General features: G+C 45.6%; 1 protein-coding gene across 3 annotated transcripts in view; it reads left to right on the top strand.

Moving 5' to 3' along the window:
* The window catches only part of ptprt (protein tyrosine phosphatase receptor type T), a 1,564,838-nt gene that overhangs the window by 1,097,135 nt on the left and 444,275 nt on the right, over positions 1-23,428 (top strand). For all 3 annotated transcript variants that reach the window (XM_070896216.1, XM_070896215.1, XM_070896217.1), the window contains exon 10: positions 10,229-10,430. In XM_070896216.1, coding sequence (XP_070752317.1) covers positions 10,229-10,430 — 202 coding nt within the window. The remainder of the gene's footprint in view (positions 1-10,228; positions 10,431-23,428) is intronic.

The raw sequence follows: 23,428 nt of genomic DNA, 5'->3' as shown, positions 1-23,428 counted from the left end.
CATGTCTCCCTCCATATGCTTATGGAGTGGGTCACAGCATGCAGGGAGGTTCTCTTCCCTTCCAATAGGCGAAAGAGACCTCCCCAGGGGACAAACACAGTCTGGTTGCACATTGCACAGGAGGGCAAAAGCAGGGATGTCGTCAGGAGGACCAGACTGCAGTGGTGCAAACCTTTCAATGATCTCAGTGGATCACGAAACGTTACTGCAAAGCCACACTCAACCTCATCCTGCTGTGTCACTCATCAAATCCCCATCACTCTGCCTTCCCCACCCTACTCCTGCACGTCCTTATGCACACCAACTTACCTTGCACCTCCACCCATCCCTTTCTCTCAATCAACATTAATACATCCCCATCTCACTATCCACCCCTCACACTCACCCTTATTCTAGTCTAATCATACCAACTAACAACACACAAGGATAGACACTTGGGTGATTTAGCCATTGTTCATGTAAAATTTCTGTTAATGTGTTGTCAAACCTTAAAAGCTTTATTTTCAACACTTTGCCTTCTTGGACAGATTTGTGTGCCGTCTGGAAGTGGCTTAGTGAGTTGCAGTGAATGGTGAGACTTAAGGATACTCCCCGCAATGGTGATGAGTGTGAAAGGAATGGCTTGGGCATTGTAGGGATGTTTTATGATGTTGGTGTGGGGTGGTGCCAACCTACCGCATCATGTGGCAGTCAGGGTGTACAGCGCCAAGTGAAGTAAATCTGGCCATGGTGAGACCATCCCTGGTATCTTGGGCAGCAATATAGTCGGGTACTGATGCCCTGTGTCCTGTGCAGCATCTGTTGATTGTGGAGAAGGTTGGTGTTGTTGGCGATGCCGGTGTGCCTGGTAATGCTGGTATTGGGGCTGATTGTGGTGGGATTCTGAGGACCAAGGTGAGATCATTTCAAGGGCATCGATGCTAATGTAATAGATGGCAGGTGAAGTAGAGATGACTGAAGCTATCTGTCAATGGTGAGAAAGGTTGTTCCAATGAGGTGACAGTGGATAGAAAGTTTGCTCCAAACACTTGCAACCACCATAAAGATCAATGTGCCTTCCAAATGCAGTAAGCAATGGGTTCTGATCTTGGAATGTGAACAGATGTGAGATGGGAGCTTTTATAGCACAATTGCAGCTGTCAGGTAATGAACTAAATTCACGTTGACACAACTCCCGACATTCTTACCTGATGTGATCCCTGAGCAGTGGCTTTTAGATAACCTGGAAAAAAGGTAACTTGACCTCAAAATTGTGTTTAATTGCCTTTTAACAAGGTCATAATGATCTAAATTGCCTTCCCCACCGCTGCATGTCAGGTCTGTTCAGTGTTGACAGACCCGACACCTGATAAAGTAGTGTGGATGCGGATTGACAGCGGGATCCCGTCCCGTCCCAGTGTCAAACATTTCAAATTTGACAGCTGACCCGCCTCTGATCCCGTCCTCTGAGCACCGGCAACATTTCGGCCAGAATTTGGGAAGGTGGAAGCAGTAATTCCAACTCAAATCAATAGAGAATATGTTTTTTCATATCAGAGAGTAATAAATTTAAGTGCAAATCCGAAAAAAATGATGTTATGGGAAGTGCAAATTTCAAGAGAGAGAAGGTGCTGAAAAATAATATGCAGCTTTATATGTAAACTAATTGTATTCTATAGCAGAGTATAAGTCTGACTCTCGCCTCTGAGTCAGAAGGTTGTGGGTTCAAATCCCACTCCAGAAACTATAGCACAAAATCTAGGCTTGACACTCTAGTGCTGTACTGTCGGCTTTCGGATGAGACATTAAACTGAGACCCCCGTATTTCAAAGAAGTAAAGGGGAATTCCTGGTCAACATTTATACATCACTAAATCAGATTATCTGTTTATCATCACCTTACTGTTTGTGTAACATTGCTGTGTGCAAATATTGGCTGCCAAGTTTCCCTACATTACAACAGTGACTACACTTCAAAAGTACTTCATTGGCTGTAAAGCACTTTGGGACATCCTGAGCTCTTGAAAGGCGCTCTATAACTGTCTTTCTTTCTTCTTTTTTTCTGTTGAGTAGTTTATGAATTATTAATGTATTTCTGGAAAAAAACATTTCATGAAAGCTACTTTGAACAGTTTAAGGACATGGTAACAGGGCATGTGGAAAGCCAAACTATGATTAGGCTGAGTCAACACGGTTGAAAGTGAAATTGTGTTTGACGAATCTATTAGAATTTTTTGAGGGTGTAATGAGCAGGATAGATAACGGTGAACCAGTGAATGTGATCTATTTGGATTGTCAGAAGGCTTTCCATGAGGTGCCACACAATAGGTTTTTACATAAGATTATGTGGGATTGGGGGGCAATATATTAGCAGGAATTGAGGATTGCTTAATGGACAGAAAACAGAGAGTAGGAATAAACGGATTATTTTCAGGATGGCAGGATGTAACGAGTGGAGTGCCGCAAGGATTAGTGCTTGGGCGTCAGCTATTCACAATCTATATTCATGACTTCGATGAAGGGACCAAATGTAATATTTTCAAGTTTGCTGATGATACAAAGTTAGGTGGGAAAGTAAGCTGTGAGGAGGATGCAAACAGGCTACAAAGGGATATAGACTGGTTAAGTGATTAGCAAAAAGGTGGCATATGGAGTTTAATGTAGAGAAATGTGATATCATCTACTTTGGTAAAAGCAGAATATTTTTTAAATAGTGAGAGACAAGTAAATGTTGGGATTAAGACGGATTCAGGAGACCTTGTACATGAAACACAAAAAGTTAGCATGTAGGTACAACATAAGAACATAAGAACATAAGAAATAGGAGCAGGAGTATGCCATCTGGCCCTTCAAGCCTGCTCCGCCATTTAACAAGATCATGGCTGATCTGATCATGGACTCAGCTTCACTTCCCTGCCTGCTCCCCATAATCCTTTATTCCCTTGTCACTCAAAAATCTGTCTATCTCCGCCTTAAATATATTCAATGACCCAGCCTCCACAGCTCTCTGGGGCAGAGAATTCCACTGATTTACAACCCTCTAAGAAGAAATTCCTCTTCATATGAGTTTTAAATGGACGGCCTCTTATTCTGAGACTATGGCCCCTTATTCTGAGACAATGCTCCCCAGTTTTAGTTTCCCCTATGAGTGGAAATATCCTCTCTGCATCCACCTTGTTGAGCCCCCTCATTATCTTATATGTTTCAATAAGATCATCTCTCATTCTTCTGAACTCCAATGAGTATAGGCTCAACCTAGTGAACCTTCTCTGAACAGCCTCCAATGCAAGTATATCCTTCCTTAACTATGGAGACCAAAACTGTACGCAGTGCTCCAGGCGTGGCCTCACCAATACCCTGTACAGATGTAGCAGGACTTCTCTGCTTTTATCCCCCTTGCAATAAAGGCCAACATTTCATTTGCCTTCCTGATTACTTACTGTACCTGTATACTAACTTTTTGTTTGTCTTGCACAAGGTGGCCAGGTCCCTCTGTACTGCAGCACTTTGCAATTTTTCTCCATTTAAATTATAATTTGCTTTTCTACTTTTTCTGCCAAAGTGGATAACCTCACATTTTCCTACATTATACCCATTTTTGCCCACTCACTCTGCCTGTCTACATCCCTTTGCAGATTTCTTGTGGCCTCCTCACAATTTGCTTTCCCGCCCATCTTTATATCATCAGCAAATTTGGCTACATTACACTCGGTCCCTTCATCTAAATCATTAATATAGATTGTAAATAGTTGAGGCCCCAGCACCAATCCCTGCGGCACCCCACTAGTCACTGTTTGCCAACCGGAAAATGTTCTCTGTTTTCTGTTAGTTAGCCAACCCTCTATCCATGCAAATATATTACCCCCAACCCCATGAACTTTTATCTTATGCAGTAACCTTTTATGTGGCACCTTATCGAATGCCTTCTGGAAATCCAAATACATCATATCCACTGGTTCCTCCTTATCCACCCTGCTCATTACATCCTCAAAGAACTCCAGCAAATTTGTCAAACATGATTTCCCTTTCATGAAACCATGTTGACTCTGTTTAATTGAATCATGCTTTTCCAAATGTCCTGCGACTGTTTCCTTAATAATGGACTTCAGCATTTTCCCAACAACAGATGTTAGGCTAACTGGTCTATGCTTTCTGTCTGCCTCCTTTTTTAAATAGGGGCGTTACATTTGTGGTTTTCCAATCCACTTGCATTGTCCCAGAATCCAGGAAAGTTTGGTAGATTACAACCAATACATCCACTATCTCTGCAGCCACTTCTTTTAAGACCCTAAAATGTAAGCCATCAGGTCCAGGGGACTTGTCCGCCTTTAGTCCCATTATTTTACTGTGTACTACTTCATTAATGATAGTGATTGTATTAAGTTCGTCCCTCCCTATAGCCCCTTGATTATCCACTATTGGGATGTTTTTAGTGTTTTCGACTGTGAAGACCGATACAAAATATTTGTTTAATGTCTCTGCCATTTCCCTGTTCCCCATTATTAATTCCCCAGTCTCATCCTCTAGGGGACCAACATTTACTTTAGCCACTCTTTTCCTTTTTATGTACTTGTAGAAACTCTTACTATCTGTTTTATATTTCGTGCTAATTTGCTTTCATAATCTATCTTCCCTCTCTATTTTTGTAGTTGTTCTTTGCTGGCTTTTAAAAGTTTCCCAATCCTCTGACCTCCCATTAGTCTTGGCCACATTGTATGCCCTTGTTTTCAATTTGACACCATCTCTTATTTCCTTGGTTAACCGCGGATGGTTATTCCTTCTCTTACAGTCTTTCCTTCTCATTGGAATATATTTTTGTTGTGAGTTATGAAATATCTCCTTAAATGTCTGCCACTGCTCATCAACTGTCCCACACTTTAATCTATTTTCCCAGTCCACTTTAGCCAACTCTGCCTTCATACCTTTGTAGTCTCCTTTGTTTAAGCTTAGGACACTAGTTTGAGATCCAACTTTCTCACCTTCCAACTGAATTTGAAATTTAACCATGCTATGTTCACTCATTCCTAGAGGATCTTTTTCTAGGAGATCATTTATTAATTCTGTTTCATTACACAGTACCAGATCTAAGATAGCCTACTCCCTAGTTGGTTCCGCAACGTACTGTTCAAGGAAACTATCCTGGATACACTCTATGAATTCTTCCTCAAGGCTACCTTGGCCAATTTACTTTGTCCAACAAATATGAAGTCTCCACACTGAGCCCCAGGCAGTGCCCGGTGTGGGTCCCTGCACTGAGCCCCAGGCAGTGGCCTGGTGTGGGTCCCTGCACTGAGCCCAAGGCAGTGCCCGGTGTGAGTCCCTGCACTGAGCCCAAGGCAGTGCCCGGTGTGAGTCCCTGCACTGAGCCCAAGGCAGTGCCCGGTGTGAGTCCCTGCACTGAGCCCAAGGCAGTGCCCGGTGTGGGTCCCTGCACTGAGCCCAAGGCAGTGCCCGGTGTGAGTCTCTGCACTGAGCCCAAGGCAGTGCCCGGTGTGTCTCCCTGCACTGAGCCCCAGGCAGTGTCCGGTGTGGGTCCCTGCACTGAGCCCAAGGCAGTGCCCGGTGTGAGTCCCTTCACTGAGCCCAAGGCAGTGCCCGGTGTGAGTCTCTGCACTGAGCCCAAGGCAGTGCCTGGTGTGTGTCCCTGCACTGAGCCCAAGGCAGTTCCGGTGTGGGTCCCTACACTGAGCCCCAGGCAGTGGCCCGGTGTGGGTCCCTGCACTGAGCCCAAGGCAGTGCCCGGTGTGGGTCCCTACACTGAGCCCCAGGCAGTGGCCGTTTGTGGGTCCCTGCACTGAGCCCCAGGCAGTGCCCGGTGTGGGTCTCTGCACTGAGCCCAAGGCAGTGCCCGGTGTGGGTCCCTGCACTGAGCCCCAGGCAGTGCCCGGTGCGGGTCCCTGCACTGAGCCCCAGGCAGTGCCCGGTGTGAGTCCCTGCACTGAGCCCAAGGCAGTGCCCAGTGTGAGTCCCTGCACTGAGCCCAAGGCAGTGCCCAGTGTGAGTCCCTGCACTGAGCCCCAGGCAGTGCCTGGTGTGGGTATCTGCACTGAGCCCCAGGCAGTGGCCTGGTGTGGGTCCCTGCACTGAGCCCCAGGCAGTGGCCCGGTGTGAGTCCCTGCACTGAGCCCCAGGCAGTGCCCGGTGTGGGTGCCTGCACTGAGCCCCAGGCAGTGCCCGGTGTGAGTCCCTGCACTGAGCCCAAGGCAGTGCCCGGTGTGAGTCCCTGCACTGAGCCCAAGGCAGTGCCCAGTGTGAGTCTCTGCACTGAGCCCAAGGCAGTGCCCGGTGTGAGTCCCTGCACTGAGCCCAAGGCAGTGCCCGGTGTGAGTCTCTGCACTGAGCCCCAGGCAGTGCCCGGTGTGGGTCCCTGCACTGAGCCCAAGGCAGTGCCCGGTGTGAGTCTCTGCACTGAGCCCCAGGCAATGCCCGGTGTGGGTCCCTGCACTGAGCCCAAGGCAGTGCCCGGTGTGGGTCCCTGCACTGAGCCCCAGGCAGTGCCCTGTGTGGGTCCCTGCACTGAGCCCCAGGCAGTGCCCGGTGTGAGTCCCTGCACTGAGCCCAAGGCAGTGGCCAGTGTGAGTCCCTGCACTGAGCCCAAGGCAGTGCCCGGTGTGAGTCCCTGCACTGAGCCCCAGGCAGTGCCAGGTGTGGGTCCCTGCACTGAGCCCCAGGCAGTGGCCCGGTGTGGGTCCCTGCACTGAGCCCCAGGCAGTGGCCCGGTGTGAGTCCCTGCACTGAGCCCCAGGCAGTGCCCGGTGTGGGTCCCTGCACTGAGCCCAAGGCAGTGCCCGGTGTGAGTCCCTGCACTGAGCCCCAGGCAGTGCCTGGTGTGGGTCCCTGCACTGAGCCCAAGGCAGTGCCCGGTGTGGGTCCCTGCACTGAGCCCCAGGCAGTGGCCCGGTGTGAGTCCCTGCACTGAGCCCCAGGCAGTGCCCGGTGTGGGTCCCTGCACTGAGCCCAAGGCAGTGCCCGGTGTGAGTCCCTGCACTGAGCCCCAGGCAGTGCCTGGTGTGGGTCCCTGCACTGAGCCCCAGGCAGTGGCCCGGTGTGGGTCCCTGCACTGAGCCCCAGGCAGTGGCCCGGTGTGAGTCCCTGCACTGAGCCCCAGGCAGTGCCCGGTGTGGGTCCCTGCACTGAGCCCCAGGCAGTGCCCGGTGTGGGTCCCTGCACTGAGCCCCAGGCAATGCCCGGTGTGAGTCTCTGCACTGAGCCCCAGGCAGTGCCCGGTGTGGGTCCCTGCACTGAGCCCCAGGCAGTGCCCGGTGTGGGTCCCTGCACTGAGCCCCAGGCAATGCCCGGTGTGAGTCTCTGCACTGAGCCCCAGGCAGTGCCCGGTGTGAGTCCCTGCACTGAGCCCAAGGCAGTGCCCGGTGTGGGTCTCTGCACTGAGCCCCAGGCAGTGCCCGGTGTGAGTCTCTGCACTGAGCCCCAGGCAGTGCCCGGTGTGAGTCTCTGCACTGAGCCCAAGGCAGTGCCCGGTGTGAGTCCCTGCACTGAGCCCCAGGCAGTGCCCGGTGTGGGTCTCTGCACTGAGCCCAAGGCAGTGCCCGGTGTGAGTCCCTGCACTGAGCCCAAGGCAGTGCCCGGTGTGGGTCCCTGCACTGAGCCCCAGGCAGTGCTCGGTGTGAGTCCCTGCACTGAGCCCCAGGCAGTGCCCGGTGTGGGTCTCTGCACTGAGCCCCAGGCAGTGCCCGGTGTGAGTCTCTGCACTGAGCCCCAGGCAGTGCCCGGTGTGGGTCCCTGCACTGAGCCCAAGGCAGTGCCCAGTGTGGGTCCCTGCACTGAGCCCCAGGCAGTGCCCGGTGTGGGTCTCTGCACTGAGCCCCAGGCAGTGCACGGTGTGAGTCTCTGCACTGAGCCCCAGGCAGTGCCCGGTGTGGGTCTCTGCACTGAGCCCCAGGCAGTGCCCGGTGTGAGTCTCTGCACTGAGCCCCAGGCAGTGCCCGGTGTGAGTCTCTGCACTGAGCCCCAGGCAGTGCCCGGTATGGGTCCCTGCACTGAGCCCCAGGCAGTGCCCGGTGTGAGTCCCTGCACTGATCCCAAGGCAGTGCCCGGTGTGAGTCCCTGCACTGAGCCCAAGGCAGTGCTACGGGGAAAGAGCTTTTGAGTGAGACTTGCTGAAGTGCTCTTGCAGAGAGCTGGCATGGGCTCAACGGGCTGAATACCATCCTTCCATGCTCTAACCATTCTATGATTCTATGAATTCACAATCGCTGAAAGTTTTCATTCCAGTTCTATAGTAATACTTGTTTTGTTTTGCACAGGTCACATAAGTCATCTGCTGTTTCTTACACCATACAGAATAAGATCTTAGAATCTAATTAAACTTATTTGAATTTAAAATAACTTCAACAAAGATTACATTCTATATTTCTTGGTATTAATTTTGTGCTCATCATGGTGACGAGCAAGAACAGTGGGAAATACAGTGTTTTCCCACTTCAGTCACCCAGTTCAATATCAAGCCCTCCCAAGTCAGATACAGCACAGTAAAATGCGAAGCAAAGGTCCCTCTTGTCTTCCCACCAAAATTTGCTCTGGGCCCTGCTTCAACATGAGCACCCCGAATGAATGAACAACATTTTCTAGTTTCTGTGCATATGGCCTCTTTGAGTGAGATTGCTAATTGAGTATCAAGAGATATGAAATGGGGTCGTTTTGGGCTGTGTGCCTTTGTCCATTCAGAATGGGACTGTGATTAGCCAAAACTCACTTCATATCGTACCTTTACCCGCAACAAATCTGGTGTTGTTTCAATTCAAAACAGCACAATCCAGAACTTGGCCTCTCCACACAGCGAACACCTGGTGGAACCATATGCTAAACTAGACAAATAATATTATTTGTTTTAGAGTTGGTTCTGAGACAATTTTGAATAATTTACACTTTTGTGAACAATTAAAATGTATTTGGATGGAAGCAATGTGAGAAATAGAAAGATATAAAATATTGAATCTGGCTTTACCTTCAGAGAATCTAATAATATTCTTTGCGCAATAATATTTCATACATACATTCCTTGTAAAATACCCTATAATTTATATGCATCGTGACATTTTACTTCAAGAATCGGCAAGAATGAGTGTGACATTTACTTCCAGCAACTGATATACCAGCAGTGAATCTTTTTTTCAAAAGAACATTTCCAGACTATAGACATACAGAAATTTGTCACGTTATAATTTATACTTTCATTATAGTAATTTTATGTTTCATGTTTCTTATTTCATAAATATTGATGGACAAATGAAAGCATTTGTTTGCTGTGCTGCAGATTTTTATGCACTCTCTAGGACATTACATCTCAATATAATATTTTGCTGAGCACCATATCAGAAATCATGCAGTGATATACTGTCAGAGGGAAATAAATATTTAGCTTCTTGAGGCTTGAAAATCAGCAGCAAGAGAAGTAATAAATATATATGGTAAATACACACTCTCCATCCTGTTATGAGTAACAGGACTAGGATTTCTGCACATCTAGTGTTGAAAGTATGAATCTTTATATTTAATCTATCATGATTTTTTTATACAGCTTTCAAAGGTTTTCTGTATGTCATTACCATAAAATATCATTATATTTCCCATTCACTGTAGGATATATGATGCACCAAGCTCTTTTTTATTGACAGTACTCCCAAAAAACTGTAATCTTGATACACGGTGTTTGATTTGGAGATAAAATGCCGCACATTTGTCTTTAAAAGTGATTATATTATAACATCTGATGGAATTATGATAGAGAGTTTGTGTAGTGATGTGTTAAGCCTGCTGAGAAAATCAATGTCTGAATTGTGATATTTTCAATAAGTAGAGATTAAAATGTGGGGATGCATCAAGAAGAATGCAAAAAGGTGCTATGTTTTTGTAAATTAATATGTTCCTATTCTTTTATTATGTGAAAGGAAGCAAGTTATGAGGAAGAAATGCACGTGATAATATCTTGACAGCTCACTTGGAATTGCACTCTAATTACATTCAGAGAGAAGCTATCATAAAAATAATTCACTGTTAAATAAATCATGGGCCCTGCCTTTCAGTGTTGTTATGTCTCTTGGGCTGATGTGAATGGCAACTGTAATGGGCTCTTTCACTAGGAGTTGTATTCCTTTGCACACATCATGGACTGGATGGAAATAGCAGGTTCGGTGCCAATGATTCAGAATGCTCCAAACAGCAAATGGACCATTACAGAAATGTTATTTGTGTAATCTGCAGTTTATAAAATGGTTTTTATTTCTTTTCAGATAACATACAAGGCTGCTGGTTCCTTTGACCCTAATGTGGAACTTTCCAGCCAAAGAGGGAGGGTGTTCAAACAACGAAATGAGACACACCACTTGTTTGTTGGGCTTTACCCAGGAACCACATACTCTTTCACAATAAGAGCGAGCACAGTGAAAGGATTTGGGATACCAGTCACTGCCCGCATTACTACAAAGATTTCAGGTAAAAATAAAAATCTAACCGTAATATTGTGCCACTCTAATTTAAAGGTAAAAAAAAAGATTAATGGAATTCTTTGTTTTTTACAATTTTTAAAAACATTTCAGTGCATGTCAAAGCATATTAATAATTCTTAGATTTTTTTGCATTCAAGTAAGAACATAAGCACATAAGAACATAAGAAATAGGAGCAGGAGTAGGCCATTTGGCCCCTTGACCTTGCACCGCCATTTAATAAGATCATGGCTGATCTGATCATGTATTCAGCTCCACTTCTCTGCCCACTCCCCATAACCCTTTATTCCCTTATCGCTCAAAAATCTGTCTATCTCTGCCTTAAATATATTCAGTGATCCAGCCTCCACAGCTCTCTGGGTGAGAATTCCATAGATTTACAACCCTCAGAGAGAAAAAAGAAGTTTGGCATTCTGATGGGGAACAATTTATTTAACAAGCTTTGTGTTATGTAGCAGAATGGCTTGATAGATGGCTACAAAACAGAAAGTGGGTAGGAGTTAAGGGAGGTTCCTCAGTCTGGCAGAAATGGGAAGTGGTATCCCAGAGGAATCCGTGCTGGGAATACTGTTGTTTCATCATCATCATCATAGGCAGTCCCTCGGAATCGAGGAAGACTTGCTTCCACTCCAAAAGTGAGTCCTTTGGTGGCTGAACAGTGCAATACGAGAGCCACAGATCCTGTCATAGGTGGGACAGACATTCGTCGAGGGAAGGGGTGGGTGGGACTGGTTTGCCGCATGCTCCTTCCACTGCCTGCACCTGACCTCTTCACGCTCTCGGCTTTGAGATTCGAGGATGTCTCGAGGTTGGAATAAAAACCCTCTTTAGCCTCATCAGGTGCATCGAGTGTTGGAGCGTACGCTCTGATGACTGTGGCGCATTGGTCCCTGGATAGGGTAAGGCGAAGAGTCATGAGGCGTTCGTTAACTCCGCAGGGGGAGTCCTTGAGGCGGTCGACCAGTGCATTTTTGATGGCGAAGCCGACTCCACAAAGGCAGCGTTCTTTCTCTGGTTTTCCTTTCCAGAAAAAGTTGTAACCTCCACCATGTTCCTTGAGCTGGCCTTCCCCTGCCTGCCAGGTCTCGCTTAGGGCGGCAATGTCAATGTCAAAACGTCTAAGTTCCCGGGCAACTGTGGCGGTGCGGCATTCCGGCCTGTTGCTGTTGGAGTTGTCCATGAGGGTCCTGACATTCCAGGTCCCGAACTTCATATTAGCGAAGTGGAAGATGCCTGTGTGCGAGTTCTTTTAACGTGGGATGGCCGCTGCTCACCGGCAACCACACGGGCTTAGCTGAACAAGGTCTTGGTCCAGTGTCAAGGGGGTCCAAGGTGGATGGAGACCGGCACTGCTGTATAAGCCTAACTGCCTACGGCAAGATGTTGGCCGCAAGCTTGGCGCCGAGTAGTGCCATTGATGGTAGATGGCCCGAGGCTTGGTTGGGGGGTAGGCATTGGGAAGATCAGCTGTCCACTGGGGTAGTTGTTTTAAAAGTTTAAGAGTTTAAAAGTATTTCCATATTATTTAAAAAAAAGATTACACAGGTTGATTGAAGGTTTAATAAATAGATTAAAAGTTGATTAAAAGTTATAGGAAAAGAAAGTTCTCCAACTTGATTAAAAAGTAAACTGTTGTTTACCATATATATACATATATAAATGAATTGGACTCAAGAATTGGAAGTATGGTATTGGTATCAAAATTTGCAAGTGATACCAGTTTGAGGAGATATAGCTAATAATATGGAAGTCTGTGCCAAAATACAGGAAGACATGAACATAACCAGAGTGGGCAGATATATCAAATGGAATTCAATATAGCGTAATGTGAGATGGGTCATTTGGTCGGAAGAAAAAGGCAGCCACTTAATCGTTAGAAGGTTAGAAACTGGGTAAAAGAACAGAGAGATCTGTAAATAGATACATAAATCACTAAAGTAGCAACACAAATCTTTTTTTATGGCCTGCTTTTGTGCTGCAGTTTCTAACTAATTCTATAACATAGTTTCTTGCTTAGCTTTCCACACAGGGAAGTTAAGATTTCACCATAGCCATGGGTGGTAGGCATTTCCTAAAAAAGTGAAAAGAAAAATTAGTGAAAGAGAAAGTAATGTATTTGCTTCATGGATTCTTTGCTTAAGAATTCATAGCAACACATTGCTATTAAGAACTAGTTGGTTTATTAACAAATGTTTAACAATCACACTACACATAACCAGTTCATCCATTAGGTTCACAACTGTATACCTCATTGTGAATGGCCTAGACCCAACTGACTGGGGTTTTATTGAGTCTTGTGAACATCATGTGACTGGCTAAGCCACTCACAATGCAACAGCTCTACAAACCTTTGAGCATACTCACAGGTACATACATTACAGACATCAGGGAAACTCCCTGCTGTTCTTCAAATAGTGCCATGGGATCTTTTACATCCACTTGAACAGGCAGAGGTGGCCTCGATTTTTCACTGCAATTACGCATCACCTTAGATTAGTGTTGAGGCCCTGGAGTGGATCTTGAACCCACAACCCTCAAAAGTGGTCAAGGTTTGGGAGGAGGGCACTATATGGTTGGAAAATGGTGTATACTGCAGGGAGAAGGGGATTTACAATAATGAATTAAATAATGGGAAAAAAGTTAGCTTAAAATGGATAACCAACAAAAATTGACGATCCATGAATAAAAGCAAACTCCTTCAAGAAAATTCAAATTAAACTTTGGGTATTTTCTTAAAATATCCGGATAGAAGAGATACCAAGGTGCACCAAACTTAATTCCAGCTTTGATATTATTTACCTTAAAATAATTTAATTCTAAACTTTGAACCATCCATCCAATTTGAACCAAATATTATTGCATTTATGGTGTTTAAAGTCATGCTTTAAAGAGTAGCAGTTGTAAAACATATGCTTCAAAAAGTAATTTTGGACAAGAGTACAAATGATAAACAGTTGTAGCACAGTAATAAATTTGCAGAATAAAGTACATCGATTAAAGACTCACACACAACTTTGCGCTGACAGCCCTCAGGAGAAATAGCGTAAACCTGACCTTTCAAATTTTGTACCGCAGAACACCTCTAAAACTGTTTGCATAATGGTGCGTCCTCCCCTCTGATACTGTATCTAAGACCCTACAGGCCCCTAAACCTTTAGCTCTAATCTTTGAATTGTTTCTATTGACTGGCTATGCAGTTCATCATTGCCTTTTATTGTCAAGCCAAATTTATAATGAAAAATGACACGCCGCTGTGAGTGTAGAGGAGCAACAAACTGTTAATCAGTTAGTCACGAATGCCTGCCAAATAAATCTGATTTGAAAGTTTGGAACAAGTTACAGATATTCCATTCTGTGAATGGATAGCTACAATTAATATCAGCAAATATTAAGCTGCACCAGTGACCTACAAGGATGTGCTTACTATTCATCTCTCCAGTGACAGACTGGAAATGTACTTGAGAGCTCCATGGAAAAATGGCTGACTTGCATTTTCAGTCAGGGATAGAGCAGATGCATTAAAACCTATTGTTCCTTCTGCGGCACTAAGTTCAAACAGGCTGATATTTGGTCCCTGAAAGCATGCCTGTACCCTCATTTCTATTCTTCTTTAAGCACGAAAGAGACAAATGTCTACATTTCAAGAAAACACAGCATGTGCCCCAGCTAAGCTGAAGGATATGAAGATTATAATCTTTACACCAGATCCTTTCACATCACTGCTGTGTATACCCTTGGAGGAAAAAACAAATTAAAGTCCAGTCGTGAAATTACATCAAAATGACTTCTAACATAAGGGTAGTTAAATACATCTCAAGGCTATTAAAAAACAGCCACCTCCGTCACTTACACATGTAATTTTTTTTGTTGGTATAAGCTGAGATGCACCACAAGGAAATGCATCATTAAGAAAGAGAGGTGATTTTTAACAGTCTGTCACCATGAAATAGTGAACGCTATGAAGCTAAGGGTTTTATTCCAGGCACAATGCTGCGCAACACAAAAGAAAATAAAGGAGCGTTCACTCAGTCATGGATTCTAGACATCTCAATATGCACCACTGGAGCAAATTAAAAGAGGTATCACTCTCGGTGACCATTTAGGCAATGTATCCAGCAGGTTAGCTTTCTTCCAATAATTTTATAGATGCCAATTTCTGCCGCCCTTGCACAATGAACCACGGAAAATTATAGATGTTGAGCAGTGGCAGGGATAGGTTACAGTTATAAAGTCACCACACGACTCTCACCTCTGATACACATCAGCACTGGAAGTTCTTCTCAAGGTGTAGGATGAGCATATATATGCCCATCTAGACAACTGATTAATAAGAGACCCCACACAAAAACACTGAAGTGTCAAGTGGAAGATGTTCACTCTGCAATGTCTGGACCAGTATCAAACAAAGACGTGAGATCCCTTTCATCCTGGAATACCTGTGATTCCGTGTCAATTAGAGTAAACAAGCTCTGTTAGAGTACATACGGTATTTCAGTTCCCCTCTTAATGAAGCTCCATGGTGGGCAGAGGATGATGTTCTTTAGTATCCAGTTTTATTAGGAGAAAATGGAAGATCGAGCCTCAACTTCTTTCTTGGAATCTGAGTTTAGTTCTCCATTAAACTGGAGCATCCTTTTTTAAGCCTTTTGAAGTCGTTCATCTCTGCTTGAAATAAAGGGTGCTTTACTTTTATCATATATTGTGGTACCAGCATTACTTAGCATAGATTAGAGAAGGAAAGGGAGTTGGTCATGTGAGAGGCAACATTGCCTGATGCAAGAAGTCATTAAGTACCAGCCAAAAATATCTCAGTGGGGCAGCTCTTCTTTGAATTTCCACAGTTAATGGCCAGCCTTATCCTGTGGTACTTAAAAGCCAGCTTTTCTTCCGAAAACTAATGTTAATTGCTTGCAAGTTTTACTAATGCCATTTTTTTTCTCTTTCTAAATAACCTCCTCACAATCTATTAGCATTCTTAACAACTGAAAGATTAATCTTCACATGGCAAAAAGATTTAAATTGTGTTGCCATGTAAACTGAGAAGATTGTTAGGAATAATGCAACCATGGGTCACAGGTGCCTACTTCAAGCCTGAACAATCTAGCCTTCAATGCCCAGGCAACTCCATTCAAATTGCTCTTGTATTTCTTCTTTGCTGGTTTGTCTGGATTAAATTTTATGGACTTGAACATTTAGATAGGGCTGCTGTTAGTGCAGTTCTGTTGTTAGTGAGGAATCCTAAATCAAACACCACAATCTGCTAGTATCAGCTACTGAAAATATATGCAAATTAATGGAAACATGCATTTAAAATTTACAGATGTAATTTTCAGACTTGGCTCTCCAGGGGCAGCCTCATCCACAGAAGTAATTAATTATTTGAACAATAACTTAATGGGCCCAAGTTTCCACACATGCCTAGAACGGCGCAGTCCTGACCTGGACGCACGTTTTTCGCGCCACAAAGTGCGCCTAAAAAAATCCTCGGTATTCTCCACCTACTTGCAGGTCCTCTGGCTCTCGGCACAGCCAGCACGAGCTGTAGGGGGCGGAGCCAGGTCCTTGCGCTGAAAACAGTGCCGGGACCTCTGCACGTGCGCGCTACAGTGGGCACGCAAGTGCAGTAGCTCCAGGCGCCGAACTGTGTGGGAGGGGCCCGAAGCACGCAGCCTCTAGCCCTGGCCCAATGGCCTCACTGGGGCTGCATGAATAAGGCTCCTCCCACGGCCAGCTCCTGATCCACCCCCCCGCCCCCGACCAGACCCGACACCCGCTCCCCCCGCTGCCTCCGGACCAGACCAGACCCGACACCCGCTCTCCGCTCCCCCCTGCCTCCGGACCAGACCCAACACCCGCTCCCCCCCCCCCCCCGCCTCCGGACCAGACCAGACCCGACACCCGCTCCCCCCCCCCCCCCTGCCTCCGGACCAGACCAGACCCGACACCCGCTCCCCCCGCTGCCTCCGGACCAGACCAGACCCGACACCCGCGCACCCCCCCCGACCCCCCGACTGACCCAACTCGACCCGCGCTCCTGTTCCCGCTTCCCTGACTGGACCCGATCCGACCCTACCCGCGCTCCTGTTGCCGCCTCCCCAACTCCCCGACTGGACCCGACCCGACCCGCGCTCCCGACCCCCGACCCGACCCCCCCCCCCACTGGACCCGACCCGACTCCCGCTCCCGGACTGGATCCAACCTGACCTCCCCCCTCCCTCCCTCTCTCTCTCTCTCTCTCTCTCTCTCTCTCTCTCCCCCCTCCTCTCTCTCTCTCCCTCCCTCCCTCTCTCTCTCTCCCTCCGCCCCCCCCCTCCCTCCCTCCCTCTCTCCCCCCCCCCCCTCTCTCCCTCTTTCTCCCCCCCCTCTCTCTCTCTCCCCCCCGACCCGAACCGAACCTCCCCTCCCCGACCCGACCCAACCCAACGCCACCTACCTGTAAATCTGGTGCTGGGGACGGGCCCTGCCCGAAGTCTCGGGCCGGCCCGTTCAGCCTTCGGTCCCGAAAGGTCTGCCTGAAGCTCTGTCACACAGGTAGGAAGATGGTTTATTTAATCTTTTCTTTGCTTATAAATGTTTATTCAGGTTCGATTTATTTGTATAATATTTATAGAAGTATAAATAAGGATTTATTATAGAATTTAATGACTTCCCTTCCCCCCCCCCACCTCGTTCTGGACGCCTAATTTGTAACCTGCGCCTGATTTTTTAATGTGTAGAATAGGTTTTTTCAGTTCTACAAAAATCTTCACTGGCTCCATTCTACTTTAGTTTGGAGTACGTTTTCACTGTGGAAACTTTGAAATCAGGCGTCAGTTCTGTTCCAAAGTAGAACTGTTCTACCTAACTAGAACTGCAGAAAAGAAAATGTGGAGAATTGCGATTTCTAAGATAGTCCGTTCTCCACCAGTTGCTCCTAAAAATCAGCCGCAAATCATGTGGAAACTTGGGCCCATAGCGCCGTGCCTTCATCGTCGCTGGGACAAAATCCTGGAACTCCCTCCCTATCAGCACTTTGGGAGTACCTTCATCACAAGGACTGCAGCAGTTCAAGAAGGCAGCTTACCACCACTTTCTCAGTAACAGTTAGGGATGGGCAATAATTGCCAGTGACACCCGCGTCCCATGAATGAATAACAAAAAAACTAATGTGAGATTTCCATATTTGGTAAGTAAAGCAATTATTTTCTAAATAATAAACTACTTCTGTGGATGATCATTAGGAGAATGTGTTAACTTATAATTTGTGTGATATTTAGGTGAATGTTTCCTTGCATTTCACCATTCCTTTTAATGCTTACTGCTGTAAATACTGAAAAGACTGTTCACAGCAACGTTATGTGTACTAATTGATGAGGGATCTTGATATTTGCATGTTAAATGACAAGGAAAATAAGCTAATAAGAAACAATATGTCACATACTGTTCTCAAGGTATAATTTTTTTTACTGCTTTGAACATCTGATTGGATTATTGTCATGGGGATCATTGTAATATAGTTAAAAGAAATTGTAGTAGTATTTTTATTTCCAGTAAAATTTCCAAGTATTGGATAATTAACAAGTTTATTAACAACAACAGCAACTTGCATTTATATAACATCTTTAATGTAGTAAAAGGTCCTAAGGCGCTTCACAAAAGCATTACCAAACAAAATTTAGCACCGAGCCACATAAGGAGATATTGGGGCAGATGACCAAAAGCTTAGTCAAAGAGTAGGTTGTAAGGAGCATCTTAAAGGAGGCAAGAGAGGGAGAGAGGCGGAGAGGCAGAGAGATTTTGGGAAGGAATTCCAGAGTTTAGGGAACAGGCAGCTGAAGGCACGGCTGTCAATGATGGAGCAGTTAAAATCGGGGAAGTGCAAGAGGCCAGAATTGGACGAGTGCAGAGATCTCGGAGTGTTGTGGGCTGGAGATAACAGAGATAGGGGCGAGGCCATGGAGGGATTGAAAACAAGGGTGAAAATTTTAAAATCGAGGCGTTGCTTTACCAAAAGCTAATGTAGGTCAGCGAGCAAAGGGGGTGATGGTTGAACGGAGCTTGGTGCAAGTTAGAACACGGGCAGCAGAGATTTTTTCAAATACATTTTATTAAACACAAATCAAGATTTAACAATATATTGTAACATAACAGGAATATAAATAAAAAGAAAAGACCGAATATTTTGGGGGTAGGACCATTCTACCTGGTTACACCCAAAACATTAACTGTCTTTTTTCCTACACTGATCCTGACTGACCTGCTGTGTATTTCCAGCATTTTGGTCAATAATCAGGTGGGAATGGACCATCCTGTCCCTGCTCCCAACATGACCACTCTCATTTAAGATCTATGATGGAAGTGGCTGAACGCCTGTTTAAGGCAGGACCCTAGTTTAATATCCCAATTAGGGTCCTTCAGCCATTTGTAGAAATTTTGAGTTATCAATGGACAGAGTGTGCACCGGGCACACTCCACCCATTGGTAAAAGATGTTGAGTGACCTAACCGGCGTTCCTTAAAGGGACAACTCAGGAAACAGATAAGTAAAGGATTTGTGCATGATTTTTGTAGAACCAGGGGCAACCTGAATGCACCTCCACTCGCCACAAAAATCTTCCGACTTGCTGTTGGCATGGCCATGCGCCCCGCCATCACCACCCCATACACCCCCCCCCCACCCCTCCGCCACACCATTTCCCATGATTGTCTTCCTTCACCTTAACATGGAACGTCCGGCTCTGCTCTGCAGTGAGTTGACCGGTGAACTGCCTGTTGGCACTGGTTCAGCAATCGTAACTCTCCAGCATTATCCAAATGAGGCCCAGCCTACGGCCTACCTGATGTCTACTCAAAGTCAACCCGTTAGGTTTTTATTTCAGAATTCCAGTAATCACAGGCTTTTTTTCTCTTTATATGTCTATAAGTTATATTTTACAACATTAAATAATTATGAATGTACTGCTACTGTTCTATTGACAATGCCCCAAGGTGCAAATCAGAAGAGGGGAAAAAAACTATTTAATTTATTACTCGCTACAATTCTAAATATATAAATTATAAAGAAGAAAATAGCCTCGAAGTGATTATTGTGATATTAGTGGAGGAATGCTGAGTGTATTCGTATGAAATTCCAGTCAGCTATTTTAGCAGAGGTATTTAACCCATTTATTTTGGACAAGTTAACAGCTCTGTTAAAATAGCTGACAGAAAAATCATGCGAAGATGCTATGGTATCACAGTCATTTCTAGGCGAATATTACTTAACAGGTTTGAGGAAATGTCCTTGCTGTAGATTGTTGTGATATTTCACTGCATTAACCTACCCTTCGAACAGTAATTGTCTCATGGTATGGTGAAAGTTTGATACCATCTAATCGCATTGTCGATAGTTCACCCCATTCATGAACCTTTTTGTATTAAGATCATATTGATAGTTATGCCCTCTGATATTTAATGGTAATGATGAATGATGATCCTGTGTGAAATATTACATAGGATTACATAGGATATAAGACACAGAAACAGGCCATTTGGACCAACCAGTCCATGCCGGTATTTATGCTCCACTCGAGCCTCTTCCCGTCTTTCCTCATCTAAATCTATCAGCATAACCCTCTATTCCCTTCTCCCTGATATGCTTGTCTAGCCTCTCCCAAATGTATCTATACTATTCGCTTCAAACACTCTTTGTAAGAGCGAGTTCCACATTCTCACCACTCTCTGGATAAAGAAGTTTCTTCTGAATCCCCTATTGGATTTCTTGGTGACTATCTAATATTGATGGCATCTAGTTATACTTTTCCCCACAAGTGGAAACATTCTCTCTGTATCCACTCCAGCAAAACCTTTCATAATTTTAAAGACCTCTATTAGGTCACCCCTCAGACTTCTTTTTTCAAGAGAAAAGGGACCCAGCCTGTTCATACTTTCCTGATAGGTATACCCTCGCATTTCAGGTAACATCCTTGTAAATCTTCCCTGCACCCGCTCCAGTGCCTCTATATCCTTTTTATAATATGGCAACCAGAACTGTTTGCAGTACTCTTAAGAGTGGTCTAACCAAGGTTCGATACAGGTTTAGCATAACTTCCCTACTTTTCAATTCTATGGGGCCGAAATTGCCTTTCTCCTTAAGGCCTGTTACCGCAAATCGGCGGTCATGCTGCGGAGTGGAGTGGCCGCCAACTTTTCGTGGAATGGCCGCTGATTGCCCAATTTCCCTCCCGAATTTTCCTGGTGGTGCCCTGAAAACCCCCCCTCCCCCCATCGCTCCGCTGCTGCCGATCCGTGGTAAGCACATCATCACCGTGCGCACCGCTGATCTAACCCCCCGCCCCCCACGGTGACAATCCCCTCCGAAAATCTTCAGCCTATCCAGCGGTGCCAAAACCTGTTTTTTCCCAGTGGTCCAGTGAGGCTGTGGCCTTCTGCAGCGGCAGTATGGCTTCCCTTAAAGGGGAGGACGCACTGTCACTGCCACCATGTTTTTTTTTTGTCGGCCGACTGCCATGTCGGCCCAACAATTATACGCCCGCCTCTTGGATGCCAGGCCACTGGCCCAACCGAAACCCTCCCTGGCGGCCCAGCGGGCCGAAGTTTAAAAATCACGGAGACTCTCCCCTTTAATTGAAGGGGAGAGCCTTGGTGACATGGCGCCATGATGATGTCATCGCAATGGTGACTCCGCACCGCCCCCAACTTCCGCCACTCGGGTGTTGCCACCGCCCTGTATTTGCCTCTCAAATGTTATCACTGCCCCCATTAAGAGTGACTTCCGGAGCCAAGGAAAAAAAACAACAAAGAGCCGAATGTTGCTCAAGAGGGAACCTGAACCGCAGCTGCGGTAAAAATCATCAAAACGGGATGGGAGCACCCCGTTTCAGGCAGGGGGCAATTTCTATCCCTATACCTCTAGAAATAATAAACCCTAGTGCTTGTTTTTTTTTATGGCATTGCTAATGTGTGACGCAATTTTTAGTGATTTGTGTATTTGTGCTCCAAGATCCCCTTGTTCCTCTACCCTCTACCCCAGATAGACTGACACCCTCCAAGTAATAAGTGACCTCGCTATTCTTCTTATCAAACTGTAACATGTCACATTTATTTATGTTGAACTTTATTTGCCTCTGTGTTAAACTTCATGATGACACACTTAGAATAATTTATTTAACTCTTAATGAAATGCAAAGTTGTTCTTGGATAGCTTTTGATAAGGTCCCACATGGTAGGTTGTTCATGAAGGTTAAAGCCCATGGGATACAGAGTAAAGTGGCTAGTTGGATCCAAAATTGGCTGTGAGATAGGAAGCAAAGGGTAATGGTTGATGGATGTTTTTGTGACTAGAAGGATGTTTCCAATGGGGTTCCGCAGAGCTCAGTACTGGGACCCTTGCATTTTGTGGTATATATCAATGATTTAGATATGAATATAGGGAGTATGATTGAAAAGTTTGCAGACAACACTAAAATTGGCTATGTGGTTGATAATGAAGAGGAAAGTCATGGACTGCAGGAGGATATCAATCTACTGGTTAGGTGGGCAGAGCAGTGGCAAATGGAATTTAATTTGGATAAGTGTGAGGTAATGCACTTTGGGAGGGCTAATAAGCAGTCCACTTAATAATGTAGATGAACAAAGGGTCCTTGGAGTGCTTGTCCACAGATCCCTGAAAGTTGCAGGCCAAGTGGATAAGGTGGTTAAGAAGGCATACAGAATGCTTGCCTTTATTGGCCGGGGCATAGAATATAAGAGCAGGGAGGTTATGCTTAAAATGTTTAATACTCTGGTTAGGCCACAGCTGGAGTACTGCTTGCAGTTCTGGTCGCCATATTGTAGGAAGGACGTGATTGCACTAGAGAGGGTGCAGAGGAGATTTACTAGGATGCTTGCTGGACTGGAGAATCTTAGGTATGAGGACAGATTGGCTAGGCTGGGTTTGTTCTCATTGGAACAGAGGAGGTTGAGAGGAGACCTTATTGAGCTGTACAAAATTTTGAGGGGCCTGGATATAGTGGATAGCAAGCGCCTTCCATTTGTGTAGAGGTCAATTATGAGAGGGCATAGTTTTAAGGTGGTTAGTGGAAGGTTCAGAGGGGATTTGAGGGGGGGGGGCTTCTTCACGCAGAGGGTTGTGGGGGTCTGGAACTCACTGCCTGGAAGGATGGTGGATGCAGAAACCCTCACCACATTTAAAAGATGCTTGAATGGGCACTTAAAGTGCAGTAACCTACAGGGTTATGGACCTAGAGCTGGTAAGTGGGATGAGACTGGATAACCTCTTGTTGGCGGCACAGATACGATGTTAAGTACTGCAGGGAATCGAATAGGCCAGGGTGATGATCTGGACTAGTTTCGATCGCCTGGATGGGTCGGAGAGGAATTTTCCCAGATTTTTTTCTCCAATTGGTCTGGGTATTTATCAGTTTTTTGCCTCTCCCAGGAGATCACATGGCTCCGGTTGGAGTGGAGTGTAGAATGTTTCAGTGTAAGAGGTGGCGCAGTTGTGTGGGCGGACTGGTTGGGCTGGGTGCTCTTTACCTTTCTGCCATTGTTCATTGTTCATAGGTTTATATTTAACCCTCAGGGCTGCTGATCAAGGGCCATGCGGCTCTTTGTCGGCCGGCGTGGATACGAATGGCCGAAATGGCCTCCTTCTGCGCTGTAAATTTCTATGTTTTTATACCACAATGTAGGAAAAGCAAATCGGATTCAGCTACCTGGAGAAGATTAATTGTTTTCTCAATAAAATTAATTAGATACAGTTTTTATTCTGTGGGTCATCTACTTGGAGAAAATTAACGGCAAGTCAATTCATGTCACTTGCTAACCTTTTATTCAAGGGATGAGCCGTATTGTTTGTTCAAGCCAGATTTAAAAGTATTGTAAAATGAAATAATGCAACAATAGAAGGGATGATCACTTGGGTTTACTTGGAGTGGCCGGGCCAGAAATTGGAGGATTTTCTGAAAGTTGAAGCATTTTACTGTAAGTAGGATAAAAAGACCAATA

Source organism: Pristiophorus japonicus, chromosome 12 (assembly GCF_044704955.1).
Source record: "Pristiophorus japonicus isolate sPriJap1 chromosome 12, sPriJap1.hap1, whole genome shotgun sequence".
In the NCBI taxonomy this organism is placed as follows: Eukaryota; Metazoa; Chordata; class Chondrichthyes; family Pristiophoridae; genus Pristiophorus; species Pristiophorus japonicus.
The sequence above is the reverse complement of the archived record's forward strand: the minus strand, read 5'-3'. Positions and strand labels throughout refer to the sequence as shown.